Here is a 27,500-nt window from a genome sequence, read left to right on the forward strand (position 1 = left end):
ACCTTCAAAGGAGAAGGCCTCACCACCTACAAAGCACTTCACAGGCCCCCATGACGAAAGCCTGAATAAAAAGCTGGAGAGACAGCGCCGGGCTTTTCAGTACAGCTGCCCCTGCTCTCCACAGCGCCCTCCCCAGGGAGCCTCAGGAAGCACACACTCTGTCCTCCTTTTAAACGCTCCAAGACCCACCTTTTTAACCGCCTATTGTTTGTCCCGTAGGGCTGTTTTATCTGCCTTTGACGGACTGTTTCGAGTGTCCGGAAAAGTATATATTAATATCAATGTTGCTGTTACTTATTGTTGCCATCGCTATTATTGCCTGGAACATCTGCTACACTTGACATATATTAATGTACTTTATGCATTAATACCTCTGATCTGCCGATGCCAACCTTCTCACCTCCATCACCAAGACCAAGTCTCACACCTTGGTGCACAGAGCCTTTGCCATCGCTGCCCCAAACCCTCTGGAATTCGCTCCCTCCTAACATCCGAAACTCTGACACACTCACTTCTTTCAAAAACCAACTCAAAAGCCACCTCTTCAAGAAAGCTTACAGTATCTGACTTCCACCTCCACCACCCTCTTTCACTCTGTAACCTCTACATTTGTATAGTAGTTTTCTGTATTTTTCTGTCTGTTTATGTTATATGTTTATTTGTTTCATGTAAAGCGTCTTTGAGTACTTAGAAAAGTGCTATATAAGTCCTATCTATTATTATTATTATTATTATTATTATTATTATTATTATTATTATTATTATGATGATTATGATAATGATGATGATGATGATTATTATTATCATTATTATTACACAATAAAATCCAAACATGACTAATTCAGAAGTACCACAATCGAATAAGTAAAACAGTTTGAAAAAAATAGGGATAAAAGGTAAGACAGGAGATACAGTAAATGGATACAACGAGGAAACAGAAATACAATAGAAAAGAGATGCAGACAGATCAAAGTGTGTTGCCGAGCAACACGAAAGCCCAGACTTATAATTAGAACTAATAATAAGTGAAAGACAACGGACAAACCCCGTCTCCACCTGTCACGATGCGCCAATACATTGCACACGCGCACCAAAGTGAAAGTGGTGCAAGCCAAACGCACCCACGGAAAGCACCACATGGAAGCACGGGACAAAACCCCAGCCGAACACATCCCAACAACCCGGCACCCAGAATGCCAAAGGTCCACAAAGTCCACACCACGACCGCACAGAGGACTTAAGCTGTGTTCACACCGAGATATTTATTTTTCTCTCTGTCGCTCGATTCAACCCTTCGGAATCGCTCTGTCGCTGTGTTTAAATCGCTCATCAACAGGCACAATAATTGACGGACATCTGGGGGCTATAACGTTACGCAATGTCATCATGTTTGTCCACTACGAGCCACCGTAGTTGTTTACAAGCTAAGCCTATCAGCGTGCTCCTAACGCGAGCTCTATACCGGTAGTACAGACTTCACTTCATGTCAGCTGTCAGCCTGTCAATCAGCTGTCAATGCAGTTTGTTCACTCCTATCGCTCTGTCTCTGTCGCTCGGACGCCCAGCGATTTTTCTCCCGGCGAATATAGGCTCAATCGCTCGTTTGCATTGATTTGTATGTAAACTCGATGCCAGCGAAAAACTTAAATGGGTCGGTGTGAACGCACCTTCACCGAGGAACAGAAATTCCGAGCCACCCGAAACAGAGACAACAGTCCGTAACACCATCAACGCAACAGCTGCACCTCCCGAACCACCCGACACCTCCACCCGACCACCTTCCTCCCAGCATTAGACGATATCACGGTGCACTGACATTTGTTACTAACTGTAAAGCCCTCACTCATCATTGTGGTCTTTAAACCAGGGCTGGTCGATCATCTCTGACCTTTCATGGGCTCATCACTGCACATGTTTATTTATAACGCCATTAAACCCCCTTCTTATATTTGCACTTTGATCTCTCAGAGATCCCACAGTAGTTCTAGTCTGAGGTCTCATGATGTGCTCCTGTTGAAAGACAGCATTTATTTGCTCTGCTCTCCTCACTTGGATTTACCTTCAAGATGACTTGAAGATGAGGGACTTGACCTCTTTGGCTGTTTTTAAAGCACGTATAATGGTGCAATGGTGAATTAATCATTTGGTACTGTACGTGTCCTTAGGTAGGCTATTTATTTTTTTTACTTCTAATTTATTTCATGGACTCCTGGGTCTTGGTATTTGTATTTTGCATTTCTATTTGATACTGGCACTCTCGCCATTTGGTTATGTCCGTAGGGGTAGGCTATTTTAATTATTTCAGCACTTTTATTGTGTATACTGCTCTATGTTCCTGTTGTTTACTATTGTGTTGTTGTCTGTAACTTTTTATGCGGCTGTCTTGGCCAGGTCTCCCTTGTAAAAGAGATCCTTGATCTCAATGGGACTAACCTGGTTAAAAATGGGTTAAATAAATAAATAAATGAAACATGGAGTCCTGGAGACACCTACTGTATTGTAGCAGGAACTAGCACAGAAGTGGTTTTGGGTTAGGGTTAGGGTTTCGTGCCAGGTGTTTATATATCTGGACAGATTTGACGAAGGCCTGTTGCACCAGCTGAACGTAAGGTTGCACCAGTTGAGCGTAAGTTGAAACGTAACCTAGTTTGAGCGTAAAGTCTCACTAAGTCCGAGTTTACGCACTACTAAAAATATATGGGTTGCACCAAGTGAAATAGTTACAACGTAGGTATAAGTTAGAACTTAAAATTTACACCTACGTCTTACTAGGTGTAAAGTCCTCCGTAAAATTGCAGTTGGCACGGATTGCAACTTGGCACCGTGGGGCATCGTTGTTTTGCGTCCGCAACGCGCTCTCCATGATAGATTACACCATTTGACATTTCGTTTTCCACAAGTGGCGGCAGTGCATACACGACATTATAATAACAGCAATTAAGTAGCGAGTAGCGAGACAAGATAATGGTGAATTACAATGCATGTTGATGAAGCTCTCACCACAGATAAACGTTAACAGTCCAACAAACCTAACGTTCTCATTTGGTTAGTGTTCATGAAATATGAATGCACTCATTTGCGGTGGACAACATGTCCCAGACTATCAGCCCAGTCGCTTAATTCATTATTATTTGGGTAGTGTTGTTGATGCGATAATGAAATCAAGTCAGCCAGTTTTCATCGCTCTTAATTTGGCAACGGTACATCGATTTCACCGTGCTTTTCACTGATTGGTCACAGATAGTGTGCACGTCATTTTCTGCGACACTATTTTGGCTAGTGTGGGGTTTAGGGACTACTAGTTAAGATGTACCATACGTCTCCGTCTAAACAAAGATGCAACTTTAGTGTCAAACTAAACTAGTTTCAACGTAGCAGTTAGTGTGGACCTTACACCCGAACTTACGTTCAGCTGGTGCAACAGGTTGCTGGCCCACATTCATTTTTCGTTTATTTCACTGCAATAAATATGTAAGAACGTAAAACACTGTTTAGCCTACTAATTAAAGCTAAATTTGAGTTTGATTTATTCCGATTTTCCTCTATCAGAATGTCCCCATTTTGCAGCACACCGTTAGTAGACCGGCCCATCTTGACGGCCGTGGAGCCTGAACAGATCTTCTCAGATGTCCACGTCCAAATTGTGGAGAGTATGGTCGTCATCATGTAGCTTACAGTACAGCAAGTACAGCCAAGTAGATGAAGCAAGCCATCCGTACCAAGATCCCTGGAGAACCTGCCTCCCACCCAAGCTGCACTGATTCAGCTTGTCAAAAGGGCACCGCTGCAGGCCAGCTCCCACTGCAGTCAGGCAACCTCCGTCCAGCAAAATATCCAGAGTTCAGTACGACTGGGACTCCACTACTAAGACTTGGGAATGTTAATGGACCCATCTTTTCAGATGCCAGTGAAGCCCTCTGTGCCATCCTCCTCCACTGCGGCTGCAAAAGAAATCATATAGTGGGTGCTTCAAACGCTGTCCTTTGCACCTCAATATGTGGGCTGCGAATTGCGATGGTGCCTCTAGCAACATTGAGGGTCGAGACGATGATATCTGAGCAATCTACTGTAGTTGTGTGATGAAGATATAAACTAAAAACTCATCACCTCAACTTCAGCTTCTATCCAAAAGCACTCACCCTGGTCAATCAAAAGGACTGAGTGTATCTCACACCCCCCAACGCCATATACATAAGTACTACTCACTTGTACATATAGACCTTATTCGATTGACGTCACTCACGTACGGGCACGCCCACTGCCGCCATGTTGTTGACATACTGTAGCGCAGCCGCTTTAAGTGACAGCCTATGTAAGAGCAGAGTTTATAGGAAGCTAGCCGCCGTTAGCGTTACCTGTATCATTCCAATTGTGTTCGGAGGGTGACCTGCGTTAGGCATGGCTGTAGTAATGACAGCAATAAAGTCCCCGTGGTTTGTTTCTATCTCTACCGTCCACAGACGTGAAGGGAGCGAGACGGAGGATACGTCAGCAGCACAGGAGATGTGTGGATAGTTGGGAGAGACAGGTGAAACTTTCTGACAGCTCCTCACAGCAAAGTCTGTTCACCTCGTTTTTTCTTTTGTTTATTATTACAGGCATTAACGGCAGCATACAAACAACAACTCTGGGGTTTTTATTGCTGTCATCACTATCGCTATTTTGTAATGGAACAGAAACGACAATAAGGCCGTTACTATCGTTGTCAGCTGCAGGACGGTATGTCAACAATATGGCGCTGTCCGGGGTTAGCGAATAAGGTCTACAGTGTGGCATGGCCAACACAGCTTTAAAAACAGGGACCTACGCGTTTCAGCTCGTGGGAACCTTCATCAGGGTGGTGATGATGATGAAGATGATGATGCTCGGGCGCTCTCGCTAAGTCATTAGAGCGTGCCCTCTGAGCATGCTACATCTGGGCCAAATTTGGTGCTTTTAAACTTATTTGCACAAACTTAGCCTCATATCTCCCTAAGTCCCTCGACTAATAGGTTTTGAAAAGTCTGCTTTGGCATGGGCTTATAAATTGAGTGATAATAACACACATAAAACTTACCACTGGTGCAATGCCATCACATATTATTTTCTAACTCCAGAGATGGATACCTTGCCAAAAATCACTGCGAACATTATAGTCTAGCAGCAAGTCCTCAAAAAAGGCTTTAGTTTTTGAGATACCCCTACCCGAGGTAGAACAAATGACAACAATGATTTTTCTTATCTTTAGGGTCTCCCATTAATGAAATTGATTGTTGTCAAAAAAAAAATTGGGGGAAAAGATGTTTTTTTGGCTGTTCTTTAGAACTACCCCAATCCCTGAAAAAGAGCCAAATTAGGCCAGTCCGAATAGGGGAAAGGTGACAAAAAAGCCAATAACTTGAGAATGCTCACTCTTTTCCTCATCAGATTTGCTGAGGTATGAACCAGGTGGCTGCCCTACATCACCAAATAGTCAAAAAATGATTTACCTAAAAAGATAATGAATTATAGTCCTGTAAATATAGCTTTAGTTTAGGCGGAAATTGTAATTTGTGGTGATAGGAACATAGGACTCGATCACTTTTCTCTCATTTATCAGAAAAACTGAAATCCCTGAAAAATATACCATTACGGAGTTGTCTAGGGTGCTATTGAACACTGACCAGTAGCTGTATGGAGATATCTGGTACAGTTGTATTGCAAATGAGATTTCTTTAGACATAGGCCTACTACCTCTTCTCTGAAACAGTCAAATTAGGTCACTGGCATAATAGTCTATAAGTTAAGAATGCTCACTCTGATGGTCATCATATTTGGAGAGGGAAATACCAGGTGGCTGAACTACATCACCAAATAGTCAGAATGTGAGTAACCCAATAAAATAAAGATTATCTAAATTACAAACCACCTGGAGCCGCTGTAGCTCAGGAGGTAGAGCGGGTCGTCCACTAATCGTTTTGGATCAAAGAGGTCGGTGGTTCAATTCCCACCTCCTCCAGTCTGCATGTCGAAGTGTCCTTGGTCAAGATACTGAACCCCAAATTCCTCCTGATGGTGTGCCAGCACCCTAACCTGCCGCCATCGGTGGTAAATGGCAAATGGCCTGCATTTATATAGCGCTTTTATCCAAAGCGCTTTACAATCAGTAGATAGTCTACATTCACACACCGGGAGCAAGGAGGGTTAAAGGTGTCTTGCCCAAGGACACAGCGACAGCAGCTGGGAGGGAGCGGGGATCGAACCGCCAACCCTTGCGTCATTGGCCGACCCGCTCTACTTCCTGAGCTAAAGCCGCCCCGGTGCATGAATAGGTGAATGTACCTACTGATTGTAAAGCGCTTTAAATAAAAGCGCTATATAAATGCAAGCCATTTACCATTACCATAAAACAGAAATAACAAGCTGTAAATATTGGAAGTTTGATTGAAACTGGAACATTAATCCAAGTATAATAGTAATCATAATACATAATACACAATCACAAAAACAGACTAGAAAAACGGACTAGAAAACAAAATAACCAAGGCAAAAATAAAACAGAACAGAGAAATAAAAAGTGGCTGCTTATTTGTCCAGGTATATGGATACTTTTTTCACAGCCAAAGTCCAAATATCCAAATATGAAATACAGTATCAGGCCTTTGTTGTACGTATTATGACCCTACCAGATTATTGTGCCAGTGTTTGGGAGTCTGGGGCACATTCACAACCTTATACTCCATTTACTGCAATTGTAAGGATTGCAAAATACTGATGCAAACAAAACTGTCTAAATATTGTTCAGTCTGGAGGCAGCCTGTCTATCTGGAGACGATCATGTTTAATATACTGCATCCTTAGTATCATTGTCCATTTGTCAGATTAAGCTATCACAATGTTACATTCTTTCCTCTTCTGTGTATCATATTGTAAGCTTTTTCCGAAGTATTTGGATCTTTCATTGTTGCTGCGCATAAGATGTTGGAAGGCCAACAGAGAAGCACTGGCACTTTCCACTCTCTCCACAGTTTGGATCTTTGCAATACAAGTGAGTAATGTCTCTCACTTCTGTAGGTGCTGGGGGGTTTCCTAAATAGGACTGGTTGGCTCCATCTCTGGCAATCCATCCCTTGACGATAGGACTCCATAACAGGGGTTTGGGCATGTGACTGTGAAACCATATCAGTGTCTGATACATTGCTCTTGCTGTCTACCAGCATGTCATGCACTCACTGGCTGTGACACAAGTAGTTTGTACAGAATAGGAAAGACAACAGCATTCACCAAACTCAAGACCCATCTCAGTGAGCTCAAAGATCTGGCCCATTTTGGACTCTGCCAGCTTGAAAGAGTCTTTGCCAGTCGCAAGAGAATTTGCACTTCTGCTTTACGGAAAAAATAAAAAGGAAAATGGACTGATGTGCACAAACTTGGTTGAACTGAGGTTCATAATTGCATCAACAACATATGCAGCCTCTGCAAATTTGCCACCAACAGAGGATGCATTTGCACAACATGTGCAAAGAGCAATGTATCAGACAGCGATATGGTGTCACAGTCACATGCCCAAACCAATGTTATGGAGTCCTATCGGCAAGGGATGGATTGTCAGAGATGGAGCCATTAAACCAGTCCTATTTAGGAAACCCCCAGCACCTACAGAAGTGAGAGACATTACTTACTTGTATTGCAAAGATCCAAACTGTTAAAAGAGTGGAAAGTGCCAGTGCCTCTCTGTTGCCCTCCCCTGTACGGAGTTCGGCACCTGCTGTGCAGAATGTCAAAATGTGTCCCCAAACATCTGAGGAACCTGACATTTGACATTCTAGTATCTATATACTTGACCTCTCACTGAAACACATCTTATGTACGCGCAGCAACAATGAAACATCCAAATACTTCGGAAAAAGGTTACAATATGATACACAGAAGAGGATTTTTTTTTACATTGTGATAGCTTAATCTGACAAATGGACAATGATACTAAGGATATATTAAACATGATTGTCTCCAGATAGACAGGCTGCCTACAGACTGAGCAAGCCTTACAATTGCAGTCCATGGAGTATAAGCTTGTGAATGTGCCCCAAACTCCCAAACACTGGCACAATAATCTGGTACGGTCATAATACATTCAACAAAGGGCTGATACTGTATTTCATATTTGGATATTTGGACTTTGGCTGTGAAACAAGTGTCCATATGCCAGGTCAAATGAGCAGTTTTTTTTCTAGTCTGTTCTCCTGTTTTTGTTCATGAAATGAAATGAAGCACTGAGATTTGGGGCTACTATAAAACAAATGTATTATGATTACTATTATACTTGTATTATTCCATCATGTCAAGACAGGAGATACTACTGATTTATAGTTTGGATTAATGTTCCAGTTTCAATAAAACTTCCAATATTTACACCTTGTATTTCTATGTTTTAGAGGCTTGTAATTTAGATCCACTTTATTTTATTGGGTTCCCCACATTCTGACTATTTGGTGATGTAGTTCAGCCACCTGGTATTTCCCTCTCCAAATATGATGATCATCAGAGTGAGCATTCTTAACTTATAGGCCACAGTACCCATCTGACCTCAAACACTATACCGTCCCAACTCCAACATCCCCTTCATCTCCAAAACTCATGAGAGGGTGGTTGCCGCCCAACTCCAGTCCCACCTCGACTCAAACAACCTCCACAAACCATTTCAATATGATTTCCGCCCTAATCACAGCACTGAAACAGCCCTGTTAAAAATAAATAATGACTTCCTCCGTGCAGCTGACTCTGGAATCCTCACCATCCTCATCCTCCTTGACCTCTCCACTGCTTTCCATACCATCTCCCACCTACTACTTGTGGAGCACCTGGCGAACATTGGAATCACTGGTGTTGCACTTTCCTGGTTTGCATCCTACCTCCCGACAGACAACAGTTTGTCCAACTAGGGAACCACTCGTCCGGGTGTTCTGCCATTTGACCCAGGGGTCAGTATTGGGTCCACTCCTATTCATCACCTACCTCCTCCCCCTGGGTAAAATCCTCCGACACTATGGTGTCCAGTTTCACTGCTACGCCGATGATACCGAGGTCTATATCTCCCCCAAACCCACCACCGCTCTTCCTCCCACCTCCCTCACCGCCTGCCTCCAGGACATCAGGAGCTGGATGAGCAGTAACTTCCTGAAGTTAAATGCCAGTAAAACCGAGGCCCTCCTCATCGGCTCCAAAAACATCCTCTCCAAAGCTCAAAACACCACTGCCCCAAACATCATCATTGACAGCTTCCCTGTTCCCTTCTCCACCCAAGTCAAGAGCCTCTGCGTCATTCTGAACAGCACCCTCTCCTTTGCACCCCACATAAAAAACATCACCCGGTCTGCTTTCTTCCACATCCGCAACATCTCCAGACTCCGCCCATCCCTGTCCCAACACAGCACCAAAGTCCTCATCCTGATCCACGTTACATCCCAGATTAATTACTGCAGCTCTCTTCTCTCTGGCCTACCCACCAAATTGCTCAACAGACTCCAAATGCCTGGATCATCACCCGCACTAAATCATCTGACCACCTCACCCCTGTCCTCATTCAACTCCACTGGCTTCCCATTCACTACCGGATTGACTTCAAAAACCTTCTGCTCACTTACAAAGCCCTACACAACCTAGCACCCACCCATCTCTCTGACCTCCTCCAGGAATACACCCCTTCCCGCTCCCTACGCTCTTCTTCAGCTGGCCTCCTGACTGTCCCGCCTCCCTCGCCTCAGTACCATGGGTGCTAGGGCCTTCAGCTGCTCTGCACCCAGACTCTGGAACTCGTTGCCATCACACATCCAACAATCTGACTCCATCACCACATTCAAATCCCACCTCAAAACCCACCTGTTCAAATTGGCCTACTACCTTTAATCATAATACAGCACTCAATCTGTTATTCGCCTGCCGTGTGTATCTCCTGTCTTTTCTTATATCTACGCTCGTCATATTTTAATGATGCTGGTGTTTGCAATGCTTGTTTTTATGTATGATATTTTAGAATGTCATGTCTCTTTTATGCACTGTACAATGACCTTGGGTGTTTTGAAAGGTGTCACCAAATAAAATGTATTATTATTATGTTTACAGGACTATAATTCATTATCTTTTTAGGTAAATCATTTTTTGACTATTTGGTGATGTAGGGCAGCCACCTGGTTCATACCTCAGCAAATCTGACGAGGAAAAGAGTGAGCATTCCCAAGTTATAGGCTTTTATGCCACTTATTCCCCATTCAGAATAACATACAATAATTTGACTGTTTCAGTGAAGAGGTAGTAGGCCTATGTCTAAAGAAATCTCATTTGCAATAGAACTGTACCAGATATCTCCATACAACTACTGGTCAGTGTTCAATAGCACCCTAGACAATTCAGTAATGGTATATTTTTCAGGGATTTCAGTTTTTCTGATAAATGAGAGAAAAGTGATGGAGTCCTATGTTCCTATCACCACAAAGTACAATTTCCGCCTAAACTAAAGCTATATTTACAGGACTATAAGTCATTATCTTTTTAGGTAAATCATTTTTTGACTATTTGGTGATGTAGGGCAGCCACCTGGTTCATACCTCAGCAAATCTGATGAGGAAAAGAGTGAGCATTCTCAAGTTATTGGCTTTTTTGTCACCTTTCCCCTATTCGGACTGGCCTAATTTGGCTCTTTTTCAGGGATTGGGGTAGTTCTAAAGAACAGCCAAAAAAACATCTTTTCCCCCATTTTTTTTTTTGACAACAATCAATTTCATTAATGGGAGACCCTAAAGATGAGAAAAATCATTGTTGTCATTTGTTCTACCTCGGGTAGGGGTATCTCAAAATCTGAGGGCCCATTCTGCTAGACTATTAATTCCCCTCAGATGGTAGCCGACCAACCTGACGGACTATAATAAGAAATGACTAATAAGTTTGTCAATTTGACAAATTTGAGATTTTAGCTTGGCGGGCGGGGCCCCCTGGGTATAAAGCCTACACAGTATATATGTGAAACACAGCAGAAAAGATGCACTTTTCACTGAGACAGATTTTCTGCAGAGACATGTTTTAGCTAGCATATTATGCTGAATATGGAGCTACGGGGGGGGGGGGGGGGGCTGACACTCATCTCCTCCGACTCTTGCACTCACTCCGATGCCTTCAGGAAACCCGGACTCGTGAAAACGACATCGACTCATTTTCGTCAATCTCCAGACATTTATTCACGCTGATGAGCTGCAGTCAGAGTACAGTGATGGCTGCCGTGTGTGAAGGACCACATGGCATGCAGCCTTGAAGAAGACGCAATTCCCTATTCTCTGCCACAGACACACGAGCCAATATAAGTGTATCAGAAGCTGTATCAATAAAGCAGCGCGTGCTGTGCTCAGCACTTAAAGAGAGGAGGGAGGAGCAGCTCATTGAAAAGACATTAAGTGGTGGCGTGCAGAAGACTGGGCCGGGGTTCTGGATCGGAGAGGACGACCCGGTGATAGGCAGAGGAGCGCCGTCAGCACAATGCTACTTATGTAGAAATATCTTTTTTGCTGCAGTTGCCACCATCAGAGAGAGAAGTCAATATCGAGTGGCTCGCTATTTCAATGTATTTTCTACTGTATATGAGAAAACACATCCATCCTATCGCAAGGAAAGGACAACATTATAGTACCAGCTATAGCCGCCATTCTTATTTATTAGGATTTGTCAGACTTTCTCCATTGACTTAACGTGGAACCCCTAAAGACCTCAATTCATATATTGACCAAGTTGGTCAATTATACTACTTTGTAGGCTCCTGCTGTTGTAAAGGCCTATTGAAATATATAATATATATAAAAATTGAAATAAAATAAATGGCTTGGTTAGAGTTTAGGAAAAGTCAAAAAGTGGCGACAAGATAGCTCAGCAGGCCAATATAAATAGTAAATAGAGAAAAGGGAGCTTCTTGATGCTTAGAAAGAATTGAATTAATAAAGAAGTAATGTACAGGTATACTAAATAGTTAATACACAATACATCTTCAAAGGACAAGGGCACAAGAGACTCAACGCGTTTCAACCTCTGGTCTACGTCAGGCTGTAGGCAGAAAAGTTGGTGACCGCTCCTGTATAAAAGCAAATTATATTAAATTGGTTAGAGTTTAAGATGCATCTTTTCTTTTGTGTTCCTTAGCACATACTGTAAAGGTTGAGACCTGCTCTCAGTCATCAGACTGTGCTGGCCTGCTCAGCTCCACTGGAGCGGTTGGGGTTAAGAGCCTTGCTCAAGGGCACCGCAGTAGTGGTAATGAGGGAGGGGCAAGCGCTGATTTCCCCCTGTCGTAAAACGGTTGCACTATAAGTTATAAATCAGAAAGACTACACACAACGAGTCGCATAAGTGACATCTCTAGTGTTGGTGTGACGTATATTGTGCGAGACCAGAGATGTAGTTGATTGAGCAGTTTCATACAAAACTAAACGTTACGTTTTGGTTTTACGGCAAACTGCGACTTTTTTATTATTATTATTTTTCTGATTCTCCCCCCCCATTTTTCTCCCTAATTGTACTTGGTCAATTTCCCCCTGCTGCCCCGGTCGCTGCTCCACCCTCTGCCATTCTGGGGAGAGCCGCGACTAGGGCCATGCTTCCTCCGACACATGCACAGTTGCCAGCCACTTCTTTTCACCTGACAGAGAGGAGCTTCACGGGCAGGACGTAGCATGTGGGAGGATCACAATAATCCCACCAGTTCCCTCCCACCCCGAACAGGCGCCCCGACCGACCAGACGAGGCGCTAGTGCAGCGACCAGGACAAAACTGCGACTTTCTTGACATGCAAAATGCAAAGTTATCTTTTAAATTGACAAAGTTTACACTTTCGCTCTCTATTCACCTTATGGAGAAGAGACAGTCTGGCTTGAGAGACTAACAGGAAGTGTCAACACAATCGGAAGTTCTGATTGTGTTTACACTTCCTGTGACTCATAAACCTAGTCTGACTTATATGTGAGTCAGACTAGGTTTGACCAGGTGAGTCAGCCAGCGTTTTGAACAGGAAGTCGTGACACAATGGGTCAAGTGGGCGGGGCTACATAGGGTGAAAAGGCAACTATAACCAACCCCGGTCTCCCCTACCATTCACACCACAATGGAGCAATCCAGCTATCCCATTGCCTTAAAACCCCACCTGCCCTCCTAACGCTCATCGACATCCACACACAAAATATTTTTGAGTGTAGATGAATTAATGCTTGATGAATGAATGAATGAATGAATGATGAATGCTTCACCCCCCCCCCCCCCCCCGCCCACACACACACACACACACACACACACACACACACACACACACACACACACACACACACACACACACGCACACACACATCACACATAGTGAAACTGATATAGAGCTAAATCGATACTTTCCTCCTTACACATTGCGTTTGTATCCATCAGCTGTGGGTGCAGAAGTCTTATAGTGTGAATTGATTATTTCTGGCACCGTGCCAGTGAGGTGCCCTGTAAAAATGTAAAACAATGTAGCCTATTACTTAGTGAAAGTTATGAGGGGCCGTGCACTGTAGGTCGCCATTTATTCTGAGCGTTCCACAGAATATGTTTCCTCCCACATGCAGTGTAGAAGCAAACGCTATACCCTCACATACACATATTTTAATATACGTTCATTTTCACTCGCTCAAAGTTCAAAGTTTAAAGTTGTTTGTATAAGCGTTTGAGAGCACTATTCATTGTGTGTGTGTGTGAGTGTGTGCGCGTGTGTGTGTGTGTGTGTGTGTGTGTGTGTGTGTGTGTGTGCGTGCGCGTGCGTGTGTGTGTGTGCGTGTGAGTGTGTGTGTGTGTGTGTGTGTGTGTGTGTGTGTGTGTGTGTGTGTGTGTGTGTGTGTGTGTGTGTGATTGTGTGTGCGTGTGTGTGTGTGTGTGTGTGTGTGTGTGTGTGTGTGTGTGTGTGTGTGTGTGTGTGTGTGCATGTGTGTGTGTGTGTGTGTGTGTGTGTATGAAGTATGAAGTAAGTATGTTTGTGGAGTGCTTCTCTGTAGCAGTGTTTGAGACACAGGCCTCCCTTCCTGCTGATTCTTCATAGTACAGTTAGTAGACATGATTGAAAGATGAGTGCAGTTTATTGGATGCACAGGAACACTTTAAGTACGGCTGTCTTCTCCACACTCATTGATTTGATATTATTAAAGACATTAATTTACAGAAATTGCAATTGCATGCCAGCATAAACACATCATCAAGTTGAATTAAATAAACAATCATTGCAGTGGCTGTTATTAAAGATGGCTCTGAATTAGTCATCAAATCAATATATAACTTTTAACTTTTTAACATCTGGGACCGACCACTTCCTCTGGATGAAATTACAAAATGTAACCATAATTGTTATCATGCTCGTATAGACAGATAAAACCACCTCTTAAAAGGCACCAGAATACCAGAAATTACATCTACTCTGTCACCATTTTATGGGGGAGGACCCCCAGACCCACCGATACTGTAGGTCAGGGGTGCCCACACTTTTTCAGCTTGGGAGCTACTTTTAAAATGACCAAGTCAAAGTGATCTACCAAACATATTTATTTATATATATATACACTGAGTATACAGTGGAAAACAGTGGAACAGTGGAAAAACAGTGGAAAAACAGTGGAAACAGTGGAAAAACAGTGGAAAAACAGTGGAAACAGTGGAAAAACAGTGGAAACAGTGGAAAAACAGTAAAAAAATAATAAAATAAAAATAAATCCCCCCCTCAATGCCATGCGATCGACCACACTACCTTCGCGATCGACGTATTGGGCACCCCTGCTGTAGATTGTCCTGCATTTTCAGTGCTTCCTACTGTATGCCCATGGTTAGACGCCGTTGAGGTAATGATGTTCTCTGGACTACAAGTAACTGCAACAGATTTATTTAAAGAAGACCTACTTTGAGCTACACTAACTTGCAGTGAGGTCAAGGGAAAGCAAGGCCTAATGTAGGACCAGTGTCCTTGTGTACTAAGTCAGTAAGCCAAGGGTGCGTGAGTACCGGTAACTTTCCTAACCCCCCCGAGGAAGAGAGCATAGAGTGACGGGGACTCGTCCCTCTCTGTGCGCTCGCTCTCTAACCGAGCGTGAGACATTGGCCCTGACTGCGGCCCACCCCCAGTCATGGTCACCACAAGTTAAGTGACCAATTCCAATGCATTGCCTGGGGCCGAATAATCACTCACGGCCCTGGACATCTGAGCATGTGTGACATGTCTCTTGAATGAGTTCCATATGAGGCATATGGTTTTTGCCCTTTGTTTTGTACAATCATATTTGAAGGCGAGCTCGTGTGTGTGCTTGTGGCACTGATTTTGGATCGGTGATTGTTTGCTTTTTGCACTGCTTTGAGGAGGGCGAGAGAGATAGATAGATTGAGAGAGAAAGAGAGAGAGAGTGTATAGAATGACCCGCTCAACCTTTTGTAGTGTGTTAACAAGGCCGTGTTTACACTACAAAGCATATGACACGCAAATCAGGGAAATCGGTTGTTGCTGTGTGTACATATTAGCACTGTAGCGTTCACATTCTTCCCATAGAGACACTGCATGAAATAGGCCACGCCCATCACGGGGGAAAAGCTCCGTTCATTTCCACACACCAGCGTCATTTTCCTTGAATTAAACATAGCTAAAAGCTGTTGTGGTGGGGCTGCGCAGACAACAAATGTAAAAAAAAATCGCCAGTTAAAGTTTTTTTGTACTCCTGAGCAAAACAAGGAAGCCATTGAGAATTGGCGAGAAGAAAAATGTGGATCTAGCTGTCAATGAAGTAAGTTGGAGTGTTGTTCATCTTCCGTATATATACGATATTTTTGTGCAACACGCAACCATGCACGCGACATAGGAGAACGCCAGGATTGGAGGGGGGGGTTTCTGTTTTCCCCCGTCTTGGCCGTGGCTTCTGAATGATGACGCGTTACGCAGTGTCTCTATTTGTGGTATGGACACTTGAATTGAAAGGTCACTGGTTCAGTGCACCTTCTTAAATGTTTAATTCTTACATAAAAATTCTGGGCACTACTCTCATAGAAACAGATTAGAAACATAATTAGACTGTTTTGGTAAGCGTCCCTATCAGCTTTATTCCAATGTCAACATAAACATAATTAGACTGTTTGGGTACGCGTCCTTATCAGCTTCATTCCAATGTCAGCCATTTAGAATGCATGCCACACTTGAAGTGGGAAACTCCACCCAGTCGATTGGCATAATATAAACTAGTGTTCGAAGTGTGAACTATTATACATTCTGTCTGACCTTTCCTTAGTCGAGCTGCAGCCTCCCTGTTTGGTTTTGAAGGCTTTGTCGTTGGCATTAGCACTAGACCCAGTACTAAACTTCCACAATGCAAAAGGCAGCATCAGCTACTTCTGAAACTTCCAGTCCCTCTCTTCTCTTAAACCAGCTTCTGTTAAACGAGTGTTTTGGGGCGTATTATATATCACAGTATAGGATTGTAGGTGCACCTGGGCTGGCTCCTCTGTCCAAGATCGACAGGAGCATTTGGCTCTGTGGGGGCATTCTGACCTTGCATCTTCTGTGGCTGGTGAAGCTAGCCGATGAGGTTTGGCGGGGCTCGACCGCGACATCGTTGCTGCTGCTGAGGCTACTGGCCTCGGCTGGTAATCAATCTGTCGGTTGGTTGCTGCCGCTGTCCCCGGTTCTGAAATAGCAGAGCTGTGATTTTATAGGGTACATAAAACTTAAACTGAGCAGGCAGAAAATGCAACTGAGGGGGCAGAGCCCCCCCCCTCAATTCAGTATTTTCACACTTAGTAGTAGTAGTAGTACAGGCACTCATTACTTTTTCAATATTTTATTTTCAGATTTTTTGAACAATACACAAACAAAACAAACAAACAAGCTCAGTCACAGGGAAAAAATATATAATAATATATATACATACATATTATCGATGCTCAATATTGCAACATGGTGCCACCAACTCCACAAGGTGCTTATGTGCTTGTAAGGTACATTGTGCGTGGGACTTTGGTCCTCAGGAACCTACGTTTCTCCATCCGTATGACAGAGGTCATGTCCGTCAACCACAACTGAAAAGAAGGTGAAGAGGGGGACTTCCATTCCTGCAGAATGAGTTTTTCGGGCAACAGTTGCCCCCCTGCGTCAGAGACCGTTACACAGCCTGCAGGGAAGTTCAGAGAGGACTCGGAGCAGCCGAAGATGGCGAGTTCTGCCTCCGGCTGAAGGGTTATTTTGTACGCTCAAGCACTCATTACTAAGTCCTAACCATACGCTCTTGTTCCCTGTGCATACTATAGGAGAGGAGGCGCTGACGATGTACATGGCCAAAAGCAAGCTGGACAGGAAGGTTGTAAACGCCACCCAGAACGTGGAGGCTCTCCATCAACTGGCCTCGTCCTACTTCATCGACCGTGACGGCACGATGAGGAAGCTGCATGAGATCCAGATCTCCAGCAATGCCATCAAGGTTGGTGCATAATGAACATGTGTACACTGTGAGGAAGCAAGGTACAAAGCTGGTTTGAAATGCAAAAGAAATAGAAGCAACCTGATCTGACACAAATACATGGAACGAACATAAGGTGTTAACACCACATGATGTGTTGGTGGCATGTCAAATGTAAACAGGAGATAGGCTCACCTTAAAGTAGTGTTGCATTGAAGTCGTGTTGATATCCTGACATTTGAAGAAAATGCAGCTATTTAAACTTCCGATATGTTGTCATAGTTACAAAGACTGTTTTCTATTCAATTGAATAATTCAGGCATTGGTAAAGTTTTTCTAATCTGGCATATTAGTCTGGTCAACTATTTGGACACAAAGAATGGTACTGACGGGCCCATAGGGGGCGCTGTGGTAAGCCCTCAAAGTCTAAAGGGGATCACACAGAGGACAAGAAGTGCAGCGTTGCGTAAGAAATAGGACAGGCAGGTATAGCACATATAGGAAGCGTTCATGAGTGGATGTTCTAATATGCCCTCCAAGACGCTCAAAGTCATAGCTGGGCACCAGCGTCCAGCACCGGCAGACGAAGGTACACACACACCAGTGTACCTTTATTATAAAATTATACTTTATATTATATATATATATATTTTTTTTTTGGATGGTGTATGTCGTTCAACAGAGGCATCCGGTGTTGTTTGCTTCATGTGGAAGTCAAATTTTATTATCCCACTATTCACCTTATGTTCCAACACAGGGGTCAGCCAGTTACTTCCTATTGTGTTTACACTTCCTGTGACAGTACACAGTACTAGTGACCAGTGTTGGGAACGTTACTTTAAAAAGTAATTAGGTATAGTTACTCACTACTTGTTCCAAAAAGTAACTGAGTTAGTAACTGAATTACTCTATAATAAAAGTAACTACCGGTAGTTACCAGGGAAAGTAACTATTTGCGTTATCTCCCCCTTGAAAATGCCAAATTTTCATCGGATTGCTCCGGACTCGCCATTTCTGCTGCTTCCTCGAATCTGTTTGGTGTGTCTGTGTGTGTGTGTGTGTGTCGCGCATGTCCTGACTCCTGGCTTAACCTCGCGTCACCAGGCTCTTCTCGGCGAGAAAGAGCCTGGCTCCCGCCCACAATTGATTTTGTCACCCTACTGGTTCCGGCCTAGAGCCCGCCCTAGACCGGATGGCAGCGTTTCTAGCTCGTCAACTTTCACGTTAACTTGACAATTTGACCCAAGTATCAGAACGGCAAACAACAAAACAAAAGATGGACGTACCGAAGTTCTTTTAGAAACATTGCGGATTCACAATCTCACATCTTTTAAGCCAATACAGAAGCTTTGCATCAGACAATTAATCGAGGGAAGAGACATCAAGCTAACAGCAACACAGATGTTTTTTGGCGCACTGCCTTCCGGTGTTCATTCTGGTTCCGTGGTTTACGCCCCATGACAAAAAGCGGGGTGGAAGGTGCCCAGACTACTCCTGGCTCGTGTGTAACACTGGCTCCGATTGGCTACCATGAAACACATGACTGCCTTAGCCAATAATCGCTTATCTCGTTGTTAATGTCCTGGCTCGTGTGTGAAAACACTGGCTCCTATTGGCTACCATGAAACACATGACTCTGCCTTAGCCAATCATAATCGTTTATCTCGTTATGTTAACCCACCCGGTCTCCTCACTTGACAACACTAGTGTAGGCTACGGGTAGTTTACTCAATCATTTCATAGTAACGCGCCGCATTTAGCGTTCAGTAACGATAACGGCGTTGTAACGACGGAAACAGTAATTAGTTAGATTACCCCGTTACTGAAAAAATAACGGCGTTACCTAACGCCGTTCTTTTAAACGGTGTTATTCCAAACACTGCTAGTGACCAGGTAAAACAGATGTGGTGTTTTGAACAGGAAGTCATAACACAACTGGGTCAAGTGGGCGGGGCTACATGAGGTGAATAGGGAAATGTGGTTGTAGCCAGGTATTAACACGTTAACTGCCAGCGACGTATGCATACGTCAAAAAAAATCCAGCGCTTGACTGCCAGCGACGTATGGATACGTCAAAAAAAACGTTTTTTTTTTTTTGACGGTGGGGCGTTGATCAATCCCTTTTACGTCTCCTGTACAATTATTGGAGGTATTGAATGTGTATAATCTATTTTACCGACCCACTAAGTGTTGACAGTGCTCCCCCAGACTGAGCGAAATCAAAGAAAAAGGGAGCAAGCCATTCAAGGAAATGGCAAGGCGATTTTACAGTATTACATTCTCATGAAAATGGTTGGGGGAAAACGCTCTCGTTTTCGCACTGATTGCTGGCGATGCGGGATTGCAAATTTACATAATACATTACAGGTGGAACACACTTTGAAACACGCAGCATAAATATGACCAGAATCGCAAAAGCTTCTCTCAACCAAAACTCCCAAGAAGCGAGCGAGTCCATGCCGACTTCCTCAAACAGCAGCCTGCAGACAGGCACAGGAGAGCAGCAAAAGCACTGAGACTGTGACGGCCGCGGCAGCCAAGAAGAGGGAGGAGTTGAAGCTTGACTCTGCCTCTCGCTCTCTCCCTCTCTCTCTCTCTCTCTCTCTCGCTCTCTCTCTCTCCCTCCCTCCCTCTCTCTCTCTCTCTCTCTCTCTCTCTCCCTCTCCCCCTCTCACTAGGATTAAACCTAGTGCGTCTCCCTCCCGAGAGGGAGGGAGAGAGAGAGAGAGGGAGGGAGAGCGAGAGGGAGGGAGAGAGAGAGAGAGAGAGAGAGAGAGGGAGGGAGAGCGAGGGGAAGGGAGAGAGAGAGAGAGAGAGAGAGAGCGAGAGGGGGAGGGAGAGAGAGAGAGAGAGAGAGCCAAAAATGAATGGTTAAAGTGACAGCTCTATCGAATTTCACAAAAAGCCGTTTATCTCTGAATATTTTTTCTCATGCTAAAACCATGCTGTATTCAACTGATAATGCTTACATAACTACTAACTCTACAAACTAACTCTTTTAGACAGAGAAAGTACACATTCTATTAGTACTTTTGAGATATTGTATGTTCACAAACTCCAACCAGAAAATAATCCTCGGCGCTTGTAAAATGAGCCACAATCCTCAAAAAACGGCTTGGCAGAAGCTACCTACAGCAAGAAAAAAAGGGCTGGCAGTCAATGTGTTAAAAACACATCCAGTCCATCATAAAATACAACATGAAAGACAACACATACTGTAGCAAACAGGAGGACACAGAGGCAACAATACAACACAGTACAGTGCAGTGCAGTACAGTGCAGTCCCCTCATGTGAAGACAAAAGACGAGCAGATTGCTGAGAGCAGAAAGTGCATCGTATTCAGACTTCTAATTGCAGCGCTAACAAAAGAGTCTTTCATTTGATTTTGTTGTTGTCCTCTGAGTTGGAGTTGAAGACCCCACGGACACCGGATTGAGAACTCTGGTATACTGTGTGAATACAGAGAGTTATGTAACGCTGATTGGCTAAATTATCATTGTGAACTCGTTTTTGCTATGTAAAAGTGACACACTAGAGCTACGTTCACACGCTGCCTGGAGCATGCGCGCACCAGAGACTTCTGCCCGGCCGAGACGGCTATGTTCTGGTTAGCTAACTCCGCTAACTTGAATGTGGATAAAGTAATTAAAGACTTTCCAAATGTTAACAGACGGAATGGATCAAATGAGCCATTTTGCAGGGGTTGTGTGACACTCAAAACAATTTATCCACTGTTTTACAGCCAAAACACTAGCGACTGAGTTGGCTATATAAGAGGGATCGGCCGATCGGCATTTTTGTAAACAAACGGCGTCACTGGGGTGGAAACTGCAATGGGACCCTATGGAGGATGAGTTGAGCGTCTGACTCTCGCCTGCTGACCATGTTTACATTTTAAAAACTGCCACAGTTCACACAACTTTAACACGGCGTGCATATATTATACATCAAACTCTTGAGCTACTTCTGCTCTCTCACAAATATAAGCGATGTGATGTATAGTTTTTGAAATATTAACGTTTGTTTGGCACGACTCATACTAGTTAACTGCCGCGGGTTGCAGGTGTTTTGCGGTGTCGTGATGTCACGCTGATCCCTCGTGTTGGAGCCTATGACAAATGCTGCATTTATGTGCTCCTCAGATGGTCCCATTCTTCCGACTTAAGTGTGTTTATGAGCTTCTGGCCTAGGCTACTGCTTGCCTGGACAGACAAGCTTGAAAGGCGCTATATAAATCCAAGTCATTATTGTCATTATACGTTTTCATTGGTCACTTAGATGTCAAAACCCACCAGTAGATAGAGGAGAATGGATATTATTCCATTTATAGTCAAAAGCAAAAATAATAAAAAATGACAGCGACGATAAGCCAGATGCCGTTGAGTGAGTAAATTGAGTGAGTTTGGGGGGTGGGGTGCAGACTTCCCAAAATCAATAATGTCCTTGGTTTTAAACACATTCAGTTCAAGGAAAGACTCCTTACTCCATGACACAAAGTCATTAACAAGCTGCCCATGATCTAGTATCCACCCTCCACCCCCTTCAGCAGGCCAACCATGACCGAGTCATCTGCTCAACTTTCTAATGTGTCTCTTCTCAAACTTTCTCTGACAGCTTATTTGTGGTAAGAATACAAAGAAGGGTAGAGAAACACACCCATGGGGTGTACTGTACCAGTGGGTGAGAGGAGCTTTTGAGAGGACACCGTTAAAGGAGAATTTCGTTTTTTTTTACCCTGGAGCCCTCTCCTCACATTAATTATTATCTGACGACTCACCCAGTGTTCTCCGCAGCGATTTTGCGCCTCCTAGGCGTTATTTTGAGATAGTGTCCAAGCCAGTCCTAGAATGGCGCTCCGTCGGGGCAGGAAAGTCTCGCGGGACTTGACGAGAGTTGGTGACACAGACCCCGAATGAGGAAATGAGATCCCTGGTAAAGACTACTGGAAATAGCCCGGGGGTGATTAGCAGTCTGATGTTTCTTTAGGGATCATATAATGACGATATGGGTAGAACACGGGAAGAAAAGTGTCTATTTACATGGAGGAACAGCACGCAGCCATGTGGCCCCGACGGAGCGCCATTCTAGGACTGGCTTGGACACTATTTATCTCCAAACAACGCCTAGGAGGCGCAAAATCGCTGCGGAGAACACTGGGTGAGTCGTCAGATAATAATTAATGTGAGGAGAGGGCTCCAGGTTAAAAAAAAAAACGAAATTCTCCTTTAAGTCTCACACTGTGATCTATACTGTATCTGTCGGAAAGTGTAAATCCATCCAATAATATCAATATCAAGATTAGAAATCTGAGAGAAGCTTCTCTGCAAGCACGTCGTGTGGCTGTATGGTGTTGAAAGCAGAAGAAGCAATGAGCAAGAAGTCTATTCTGGAGTCAGGGTGACGATACGGGTGATGATACGGGCAGTTCGGCAGCATCGGCGTCGGGGGTGTCATCCTCTACGCCTCTGCCAGCTCTATAAGCAAACTGCAGGAGGATCTGAAGAACCTGGCTGCACCTGCTGCTGAAAAGCCTCTTTTATCACCGTCTCAAAAGACTTCATAACTAAAGATGTAAGTGCTACAGATCTCAAATAATTTAAGTTGAGTGTTTCCAGATTACTGGTATCTTTTGTAGCTCAAGAGATTCCATAAAAAAGTAATAAAGAAAATATTGCAGAGCTGCTCAGCTCAGCACAGGTCTCATCGGGCCTCCTCGGCTCATAGGTCTGCTCCGTAGACCGCATAATAATGGACATAGCTACTGTGACGTGATGTCCCCCATTGGTTTTTGGACATCCGTTTTGAAGCCTTGAGGTTGGCGTTTTCACCGTCGCCATCATGGCTATTTGGAGCCAGAAGTGACATAAATTTTGGACGAGGAAGAGCCACAGGTCGGCCTGCTATTGGTCCGTCCATCGGCGAGCTGCACGATCACTGGACAGGCGACCTGTCAATCACACCGCAAAACATAGTCTGCTTCAATGTCTGTTTTACTCGAAATGGGACCATCATGAACATCATGCTGTATTGAGGAAGATTGATATCATCAATTCATTAGGAAAGTGGTGCCCCCTGCAGGCCATTCAAAATAATGCAGGCTTAAGACACTTCTGCATTGGCTTCACGGACGGAGCTACGCGCTTCGCCCTTGGTCTGCTCTGTAAAATAATGTATGTCAAACCTCAAGTACAACTCATTAACACTGTCAGCTGGTTATGTTAAAACCACCAAGACTAACTGCCTCATTCCCCCCCTCTTATAACACCTTTTTTTCCATGCCATTCCAGACAAGCTCTTGGGTTATTGCTTCTAAACTCTGCCTCTATCTTGGCTTTGTAATTATTTTCAGCTTTGTTAATTTCAGCCCTTACCTCTTTCCTGATTTCCCTTACCTCTCTTGGGTTACATCACCTCTATTAAAAGCAGATTTCCTTTGGCTTATCGGACTTTTTTTAATTCTTTTGAAGCCCAGAAGTTTATTATTTGGGGAGATTTTCACTTCCTCGGTAGGGATCACAGTGTCTTTACGAAACGTAATGTAGCTACCACACAACATTGCAGTATAATTGTCTGTAGAGTCAAGAAACACTGACCAGTCTGTGCACTACTCGAAGCGGTCCAAACGTTCACTCTTTGCTTCACCACCTGCTCACGTTGTAAGTTAACACAGTCATACTGTATATTTTGGTAGGAGGTGGACTACATTATGATCCGATGATCCGCGCGGGGGTCCCACTGACAGATTTATAAGCGCCGTATAGCACGAATCGAAAGTTTTATTATGATGCGTGGGGCATGAGATATACTGATAAAATCCTGCATCGTGCCCGTTAATTTGCAGTGATTAAAATCCCCCAATATAAAGTTGGGGGGAATCCGGGGAGATAGATTGCAGTTGTGTCTCTGAATATTACATCAACGGCTAATTTAGCTTTTAGCTTTAGGTTGTATACCAAGGTGACGAATAATTGAGGGGAACTCCCTCGGGAGGCGGAAAGGCCTTATAGCGACACAGAGAGCAAAGTCTAGGTCTGCTGCTAGACAGAGTCGTCCTCTAACGGTAACATCACTGCACCATCTGTGGTTTTATACACAAGCAAACGTGTCTGTGTCTTCTGTGTCTTCCCCCGAGACCTCACAGTCACCATCGAGTCGAATAGGAGTCCCGAAGCCATTAATATCCAGGGGAAGCATCCATCTCCATATCTGTCAGCCACGTTTCAGTCAATGCCAATGATATAGGCTTCTCTGTATTTGCGTCGACATTGGCTAGATCGAGCTGTCAGAGCTGTGTTTTGCATAAAATATTTAAATTTTTATTATTATTATTATTTTCTTTAATTTAATACGTTTACCATGCCTCTCATGCATGTGCCTGCTCCTAATTTGGAGGGAGAATATACAGAAGGGGGGGAGCAAAGAGGGAGGGTGGGTATTTGTATGTTGTGTATAGTAAGTAATAATAAGTCATTTTAATGAAACATGTTTCTGGAGAGATATCTCTTGTATTCATTTGGAGGATCGAAAAGTGAGTTTATGAAAAACAAATCGAATCAAAATCACAGCGTGTAAAATAAGATGGGCAGGTGAGTGTGACATTACGCGTAGGTTTCTGAAGGTCCATTTCCAAGTCAAAAGACTAGCCTAATTGGCCCGTAATCCGCGACCTGTCAATCACTGGACAGACGACCTGTCAATCACTTGGAGAACAACGCCATTTTATAATCATTATATCTCATTAATGACACAATTGTTTTCGCCATATGGACACACTTATATTTGGGTAGTTGGGCTGGTGTTTGGAGTCTCTTTGGAGCTAGCATATAGCCGACGTTAAAATTCACCTGTGGGTTTTGTCAGCTAGGTTAAAATGTTGCCACACAATAACATTGACAAAAGTATTGTATCAAATTCCAGTAGCAAATCTGGGAGCGGTGGTGAAAATATCCAAAGCCCCGCATCTGTTCAGGCAAGCACCTGTATTTGCACCTGTATCTCAGATCCAGCTCTTGTGCACCTGCAACCCTCCGAGCCGTCTGGACTTTTTGTTGTTGTAAGTGACAGGTGGGTGAAGGGGTTCTGGCAGACGAGGTTCTGGGTAGCGCCAGTCAAGCATGACCCAATTGAGCAGTATTGACAGTGCCTGTGCTGAGTCAGTTTCTCGGGAAAGGAAAGGCAGGAGTATAAGGAGGAGAGAGGATCCACAGAGCATAATCAACATCAGCCTCTTAGAGGCCGAGTGGGTCTCTGTCTACTTATCGAGACTGACGGACCTGTAGCGTAGCGTATGTTGAGACTTTCCCAGAAAGGGCTCGGTGATTGGGTGAGTTAGTGGGAGAGCAGGCGAGTGGGAACGCACGTCTTTCACCCATCAGATAATGCACCCACAAAGAAATATCGTTGATTTAACCTAATTTAGCTAAGCTAGCTAGCTACCTAACAATCTACTAGTGTAGAGTACGTATGCAGAGACAGGTCTGTCTGCAGGCACTGTGCAAGCTCCAGCAGGAAGATATATATAAGATATATACTGTAGATACGGTATATACCTAGTATGCAGGGAGAATTGCTTGCCAATCCAATCCAACTGGGCTATATATATATTATACTGTATATATAAATATATATATATATATATATATATATATATATATATATATATATATATATATATATATATATATATATATATATATATATATATATATAGCCCAGTTGGATTGTATTGGCAAGCAATTCTCCCTGCATACTAGATGTGGATAGAACTCTACACTGAAGTAACTGACAAAAATGTTGATCATAATCAATTGATGGCAAAAACTAGGAAAAGGGTCCATGGTGAAAATAACGAAAAATGATTGTGTAACAACAATGCTTGTCAGACATATTAGAACCCAAAATCATCTAAGGTTAACTTTGCCTCCTCGTATCTCGACGCTATAAATAGGCGGCATAAATTGCAGTTCTGCAGTCACGTAGGCAGCAGACAGACACGGCTCAGAATGTGCAGAGGAAGCAGAGTCCGGCACAAAACATGGATCTATATACACAGAGAACAAGGGCCTCGCTCCTCCAATATTGATTCAATATGGCTCTTTGGAGTGCAAACTCGCAATCAGGATCAAACGCACACATGCACAAATAGAACAGAAATGTATTAGAGGCATTTCCTGTCTGCAAGTAAGCAGATTGAAAGTCAGATCTACTTTGTTTCACAGAAATATTCGGCAAGGTGAATGTCATTTTGTCTCTGAGGGATTTTACATTTATCAACTCTTATCAAAGAAACACACACTATCTGTCTTACTAATTTCACTCATTTGTCTGCTTGATATACTGTAGAAAGTAGCCATCCATACACTCATATTTCACACACACACACACACACACACACACACACACACACACACACGCACGCACGCACGCACGCGCACGCACGCACGCACGCACACACACACACGCGCAAACACACACACACACGCACACACACACACGCGCGCGCACCCACGCACGCACGCATATAACCACATCCATTCATTGCTTGGATACAGTGTATAATATATAGACACATTGCATATATTAATCTCCTTAAGGACTAATCTGACTTGATTTATTAATCATTTGTGATGGGTTTTTGGGAGTTTCAACCATTTCAAATAAAACACCATCTGCAATCTGCAGGGGTCCTGTAATAACCATAATTACTCACTGATTAGAGTATTGCATTTTCAATGAGAAAACGATGAGCGGCTACTAACAGAGGTGTCTGATCACATCACAGAGGTGTCTGATCACCTGTTATACTGTACGTATGTATATTCTGCTGACTGTACTTCTTGTAGGGTGCTGTTCATGTGCCTCAATAGTAGTCTGCTGAATGATGAACTAGAAATAACCGCGTCATGGTTGTATGCCTCCGCCTAACAAGTCAAGTCAGCAGTCTACATCCATGTCTGTCCAGACTCACACAAGCACAGATACCTTCAAGCCCACAGCGCTTTGGTGTGGCCATTCAGCCTTATGGCACGTTAGGCCATGTTTGGGGCGACCTCTACAACATGGCT

General features: G+C 43.7%; 1 protein-coding gene across 1 annotated transcript in view; it reads left to right on the plus strand.

Annotated features, from left to right (window-relative positions):
- brinp1 (bone morphogenetic protein/retinoic acid inducible neural-specific 1) overlaps positions 1–27,500 on the plus strand; it is a gene marked incomplete at both ends in the record, with an annotated part of 168,441 nt that overhangs the window by 57,995 nt on the left and 82,946 nt on the right. Inside the window, one exon of the mRNA XM_083657441.1 lies at positions 17,287–17,456. Coding sequence (XP_083513567.1) covers positions 17,287–17,456 — 170 coding nt within the window. The remainder of the gene's footprint in view (positions 1–17,286; positions 17,457–27,500) is intronic.

This window comes from Poromitra crassiceps (assembly GCF_964638095.1).
Source record: "Poromitra crassiceps genome assembly, chromosome: 21".
Classification (NCBI taxonomy): Eukaryota; Metazoa; Chordata; class Actinopteri; order Beryciformes; family Melamphaidae; genus Poromitra; species Poromitra crassiceps.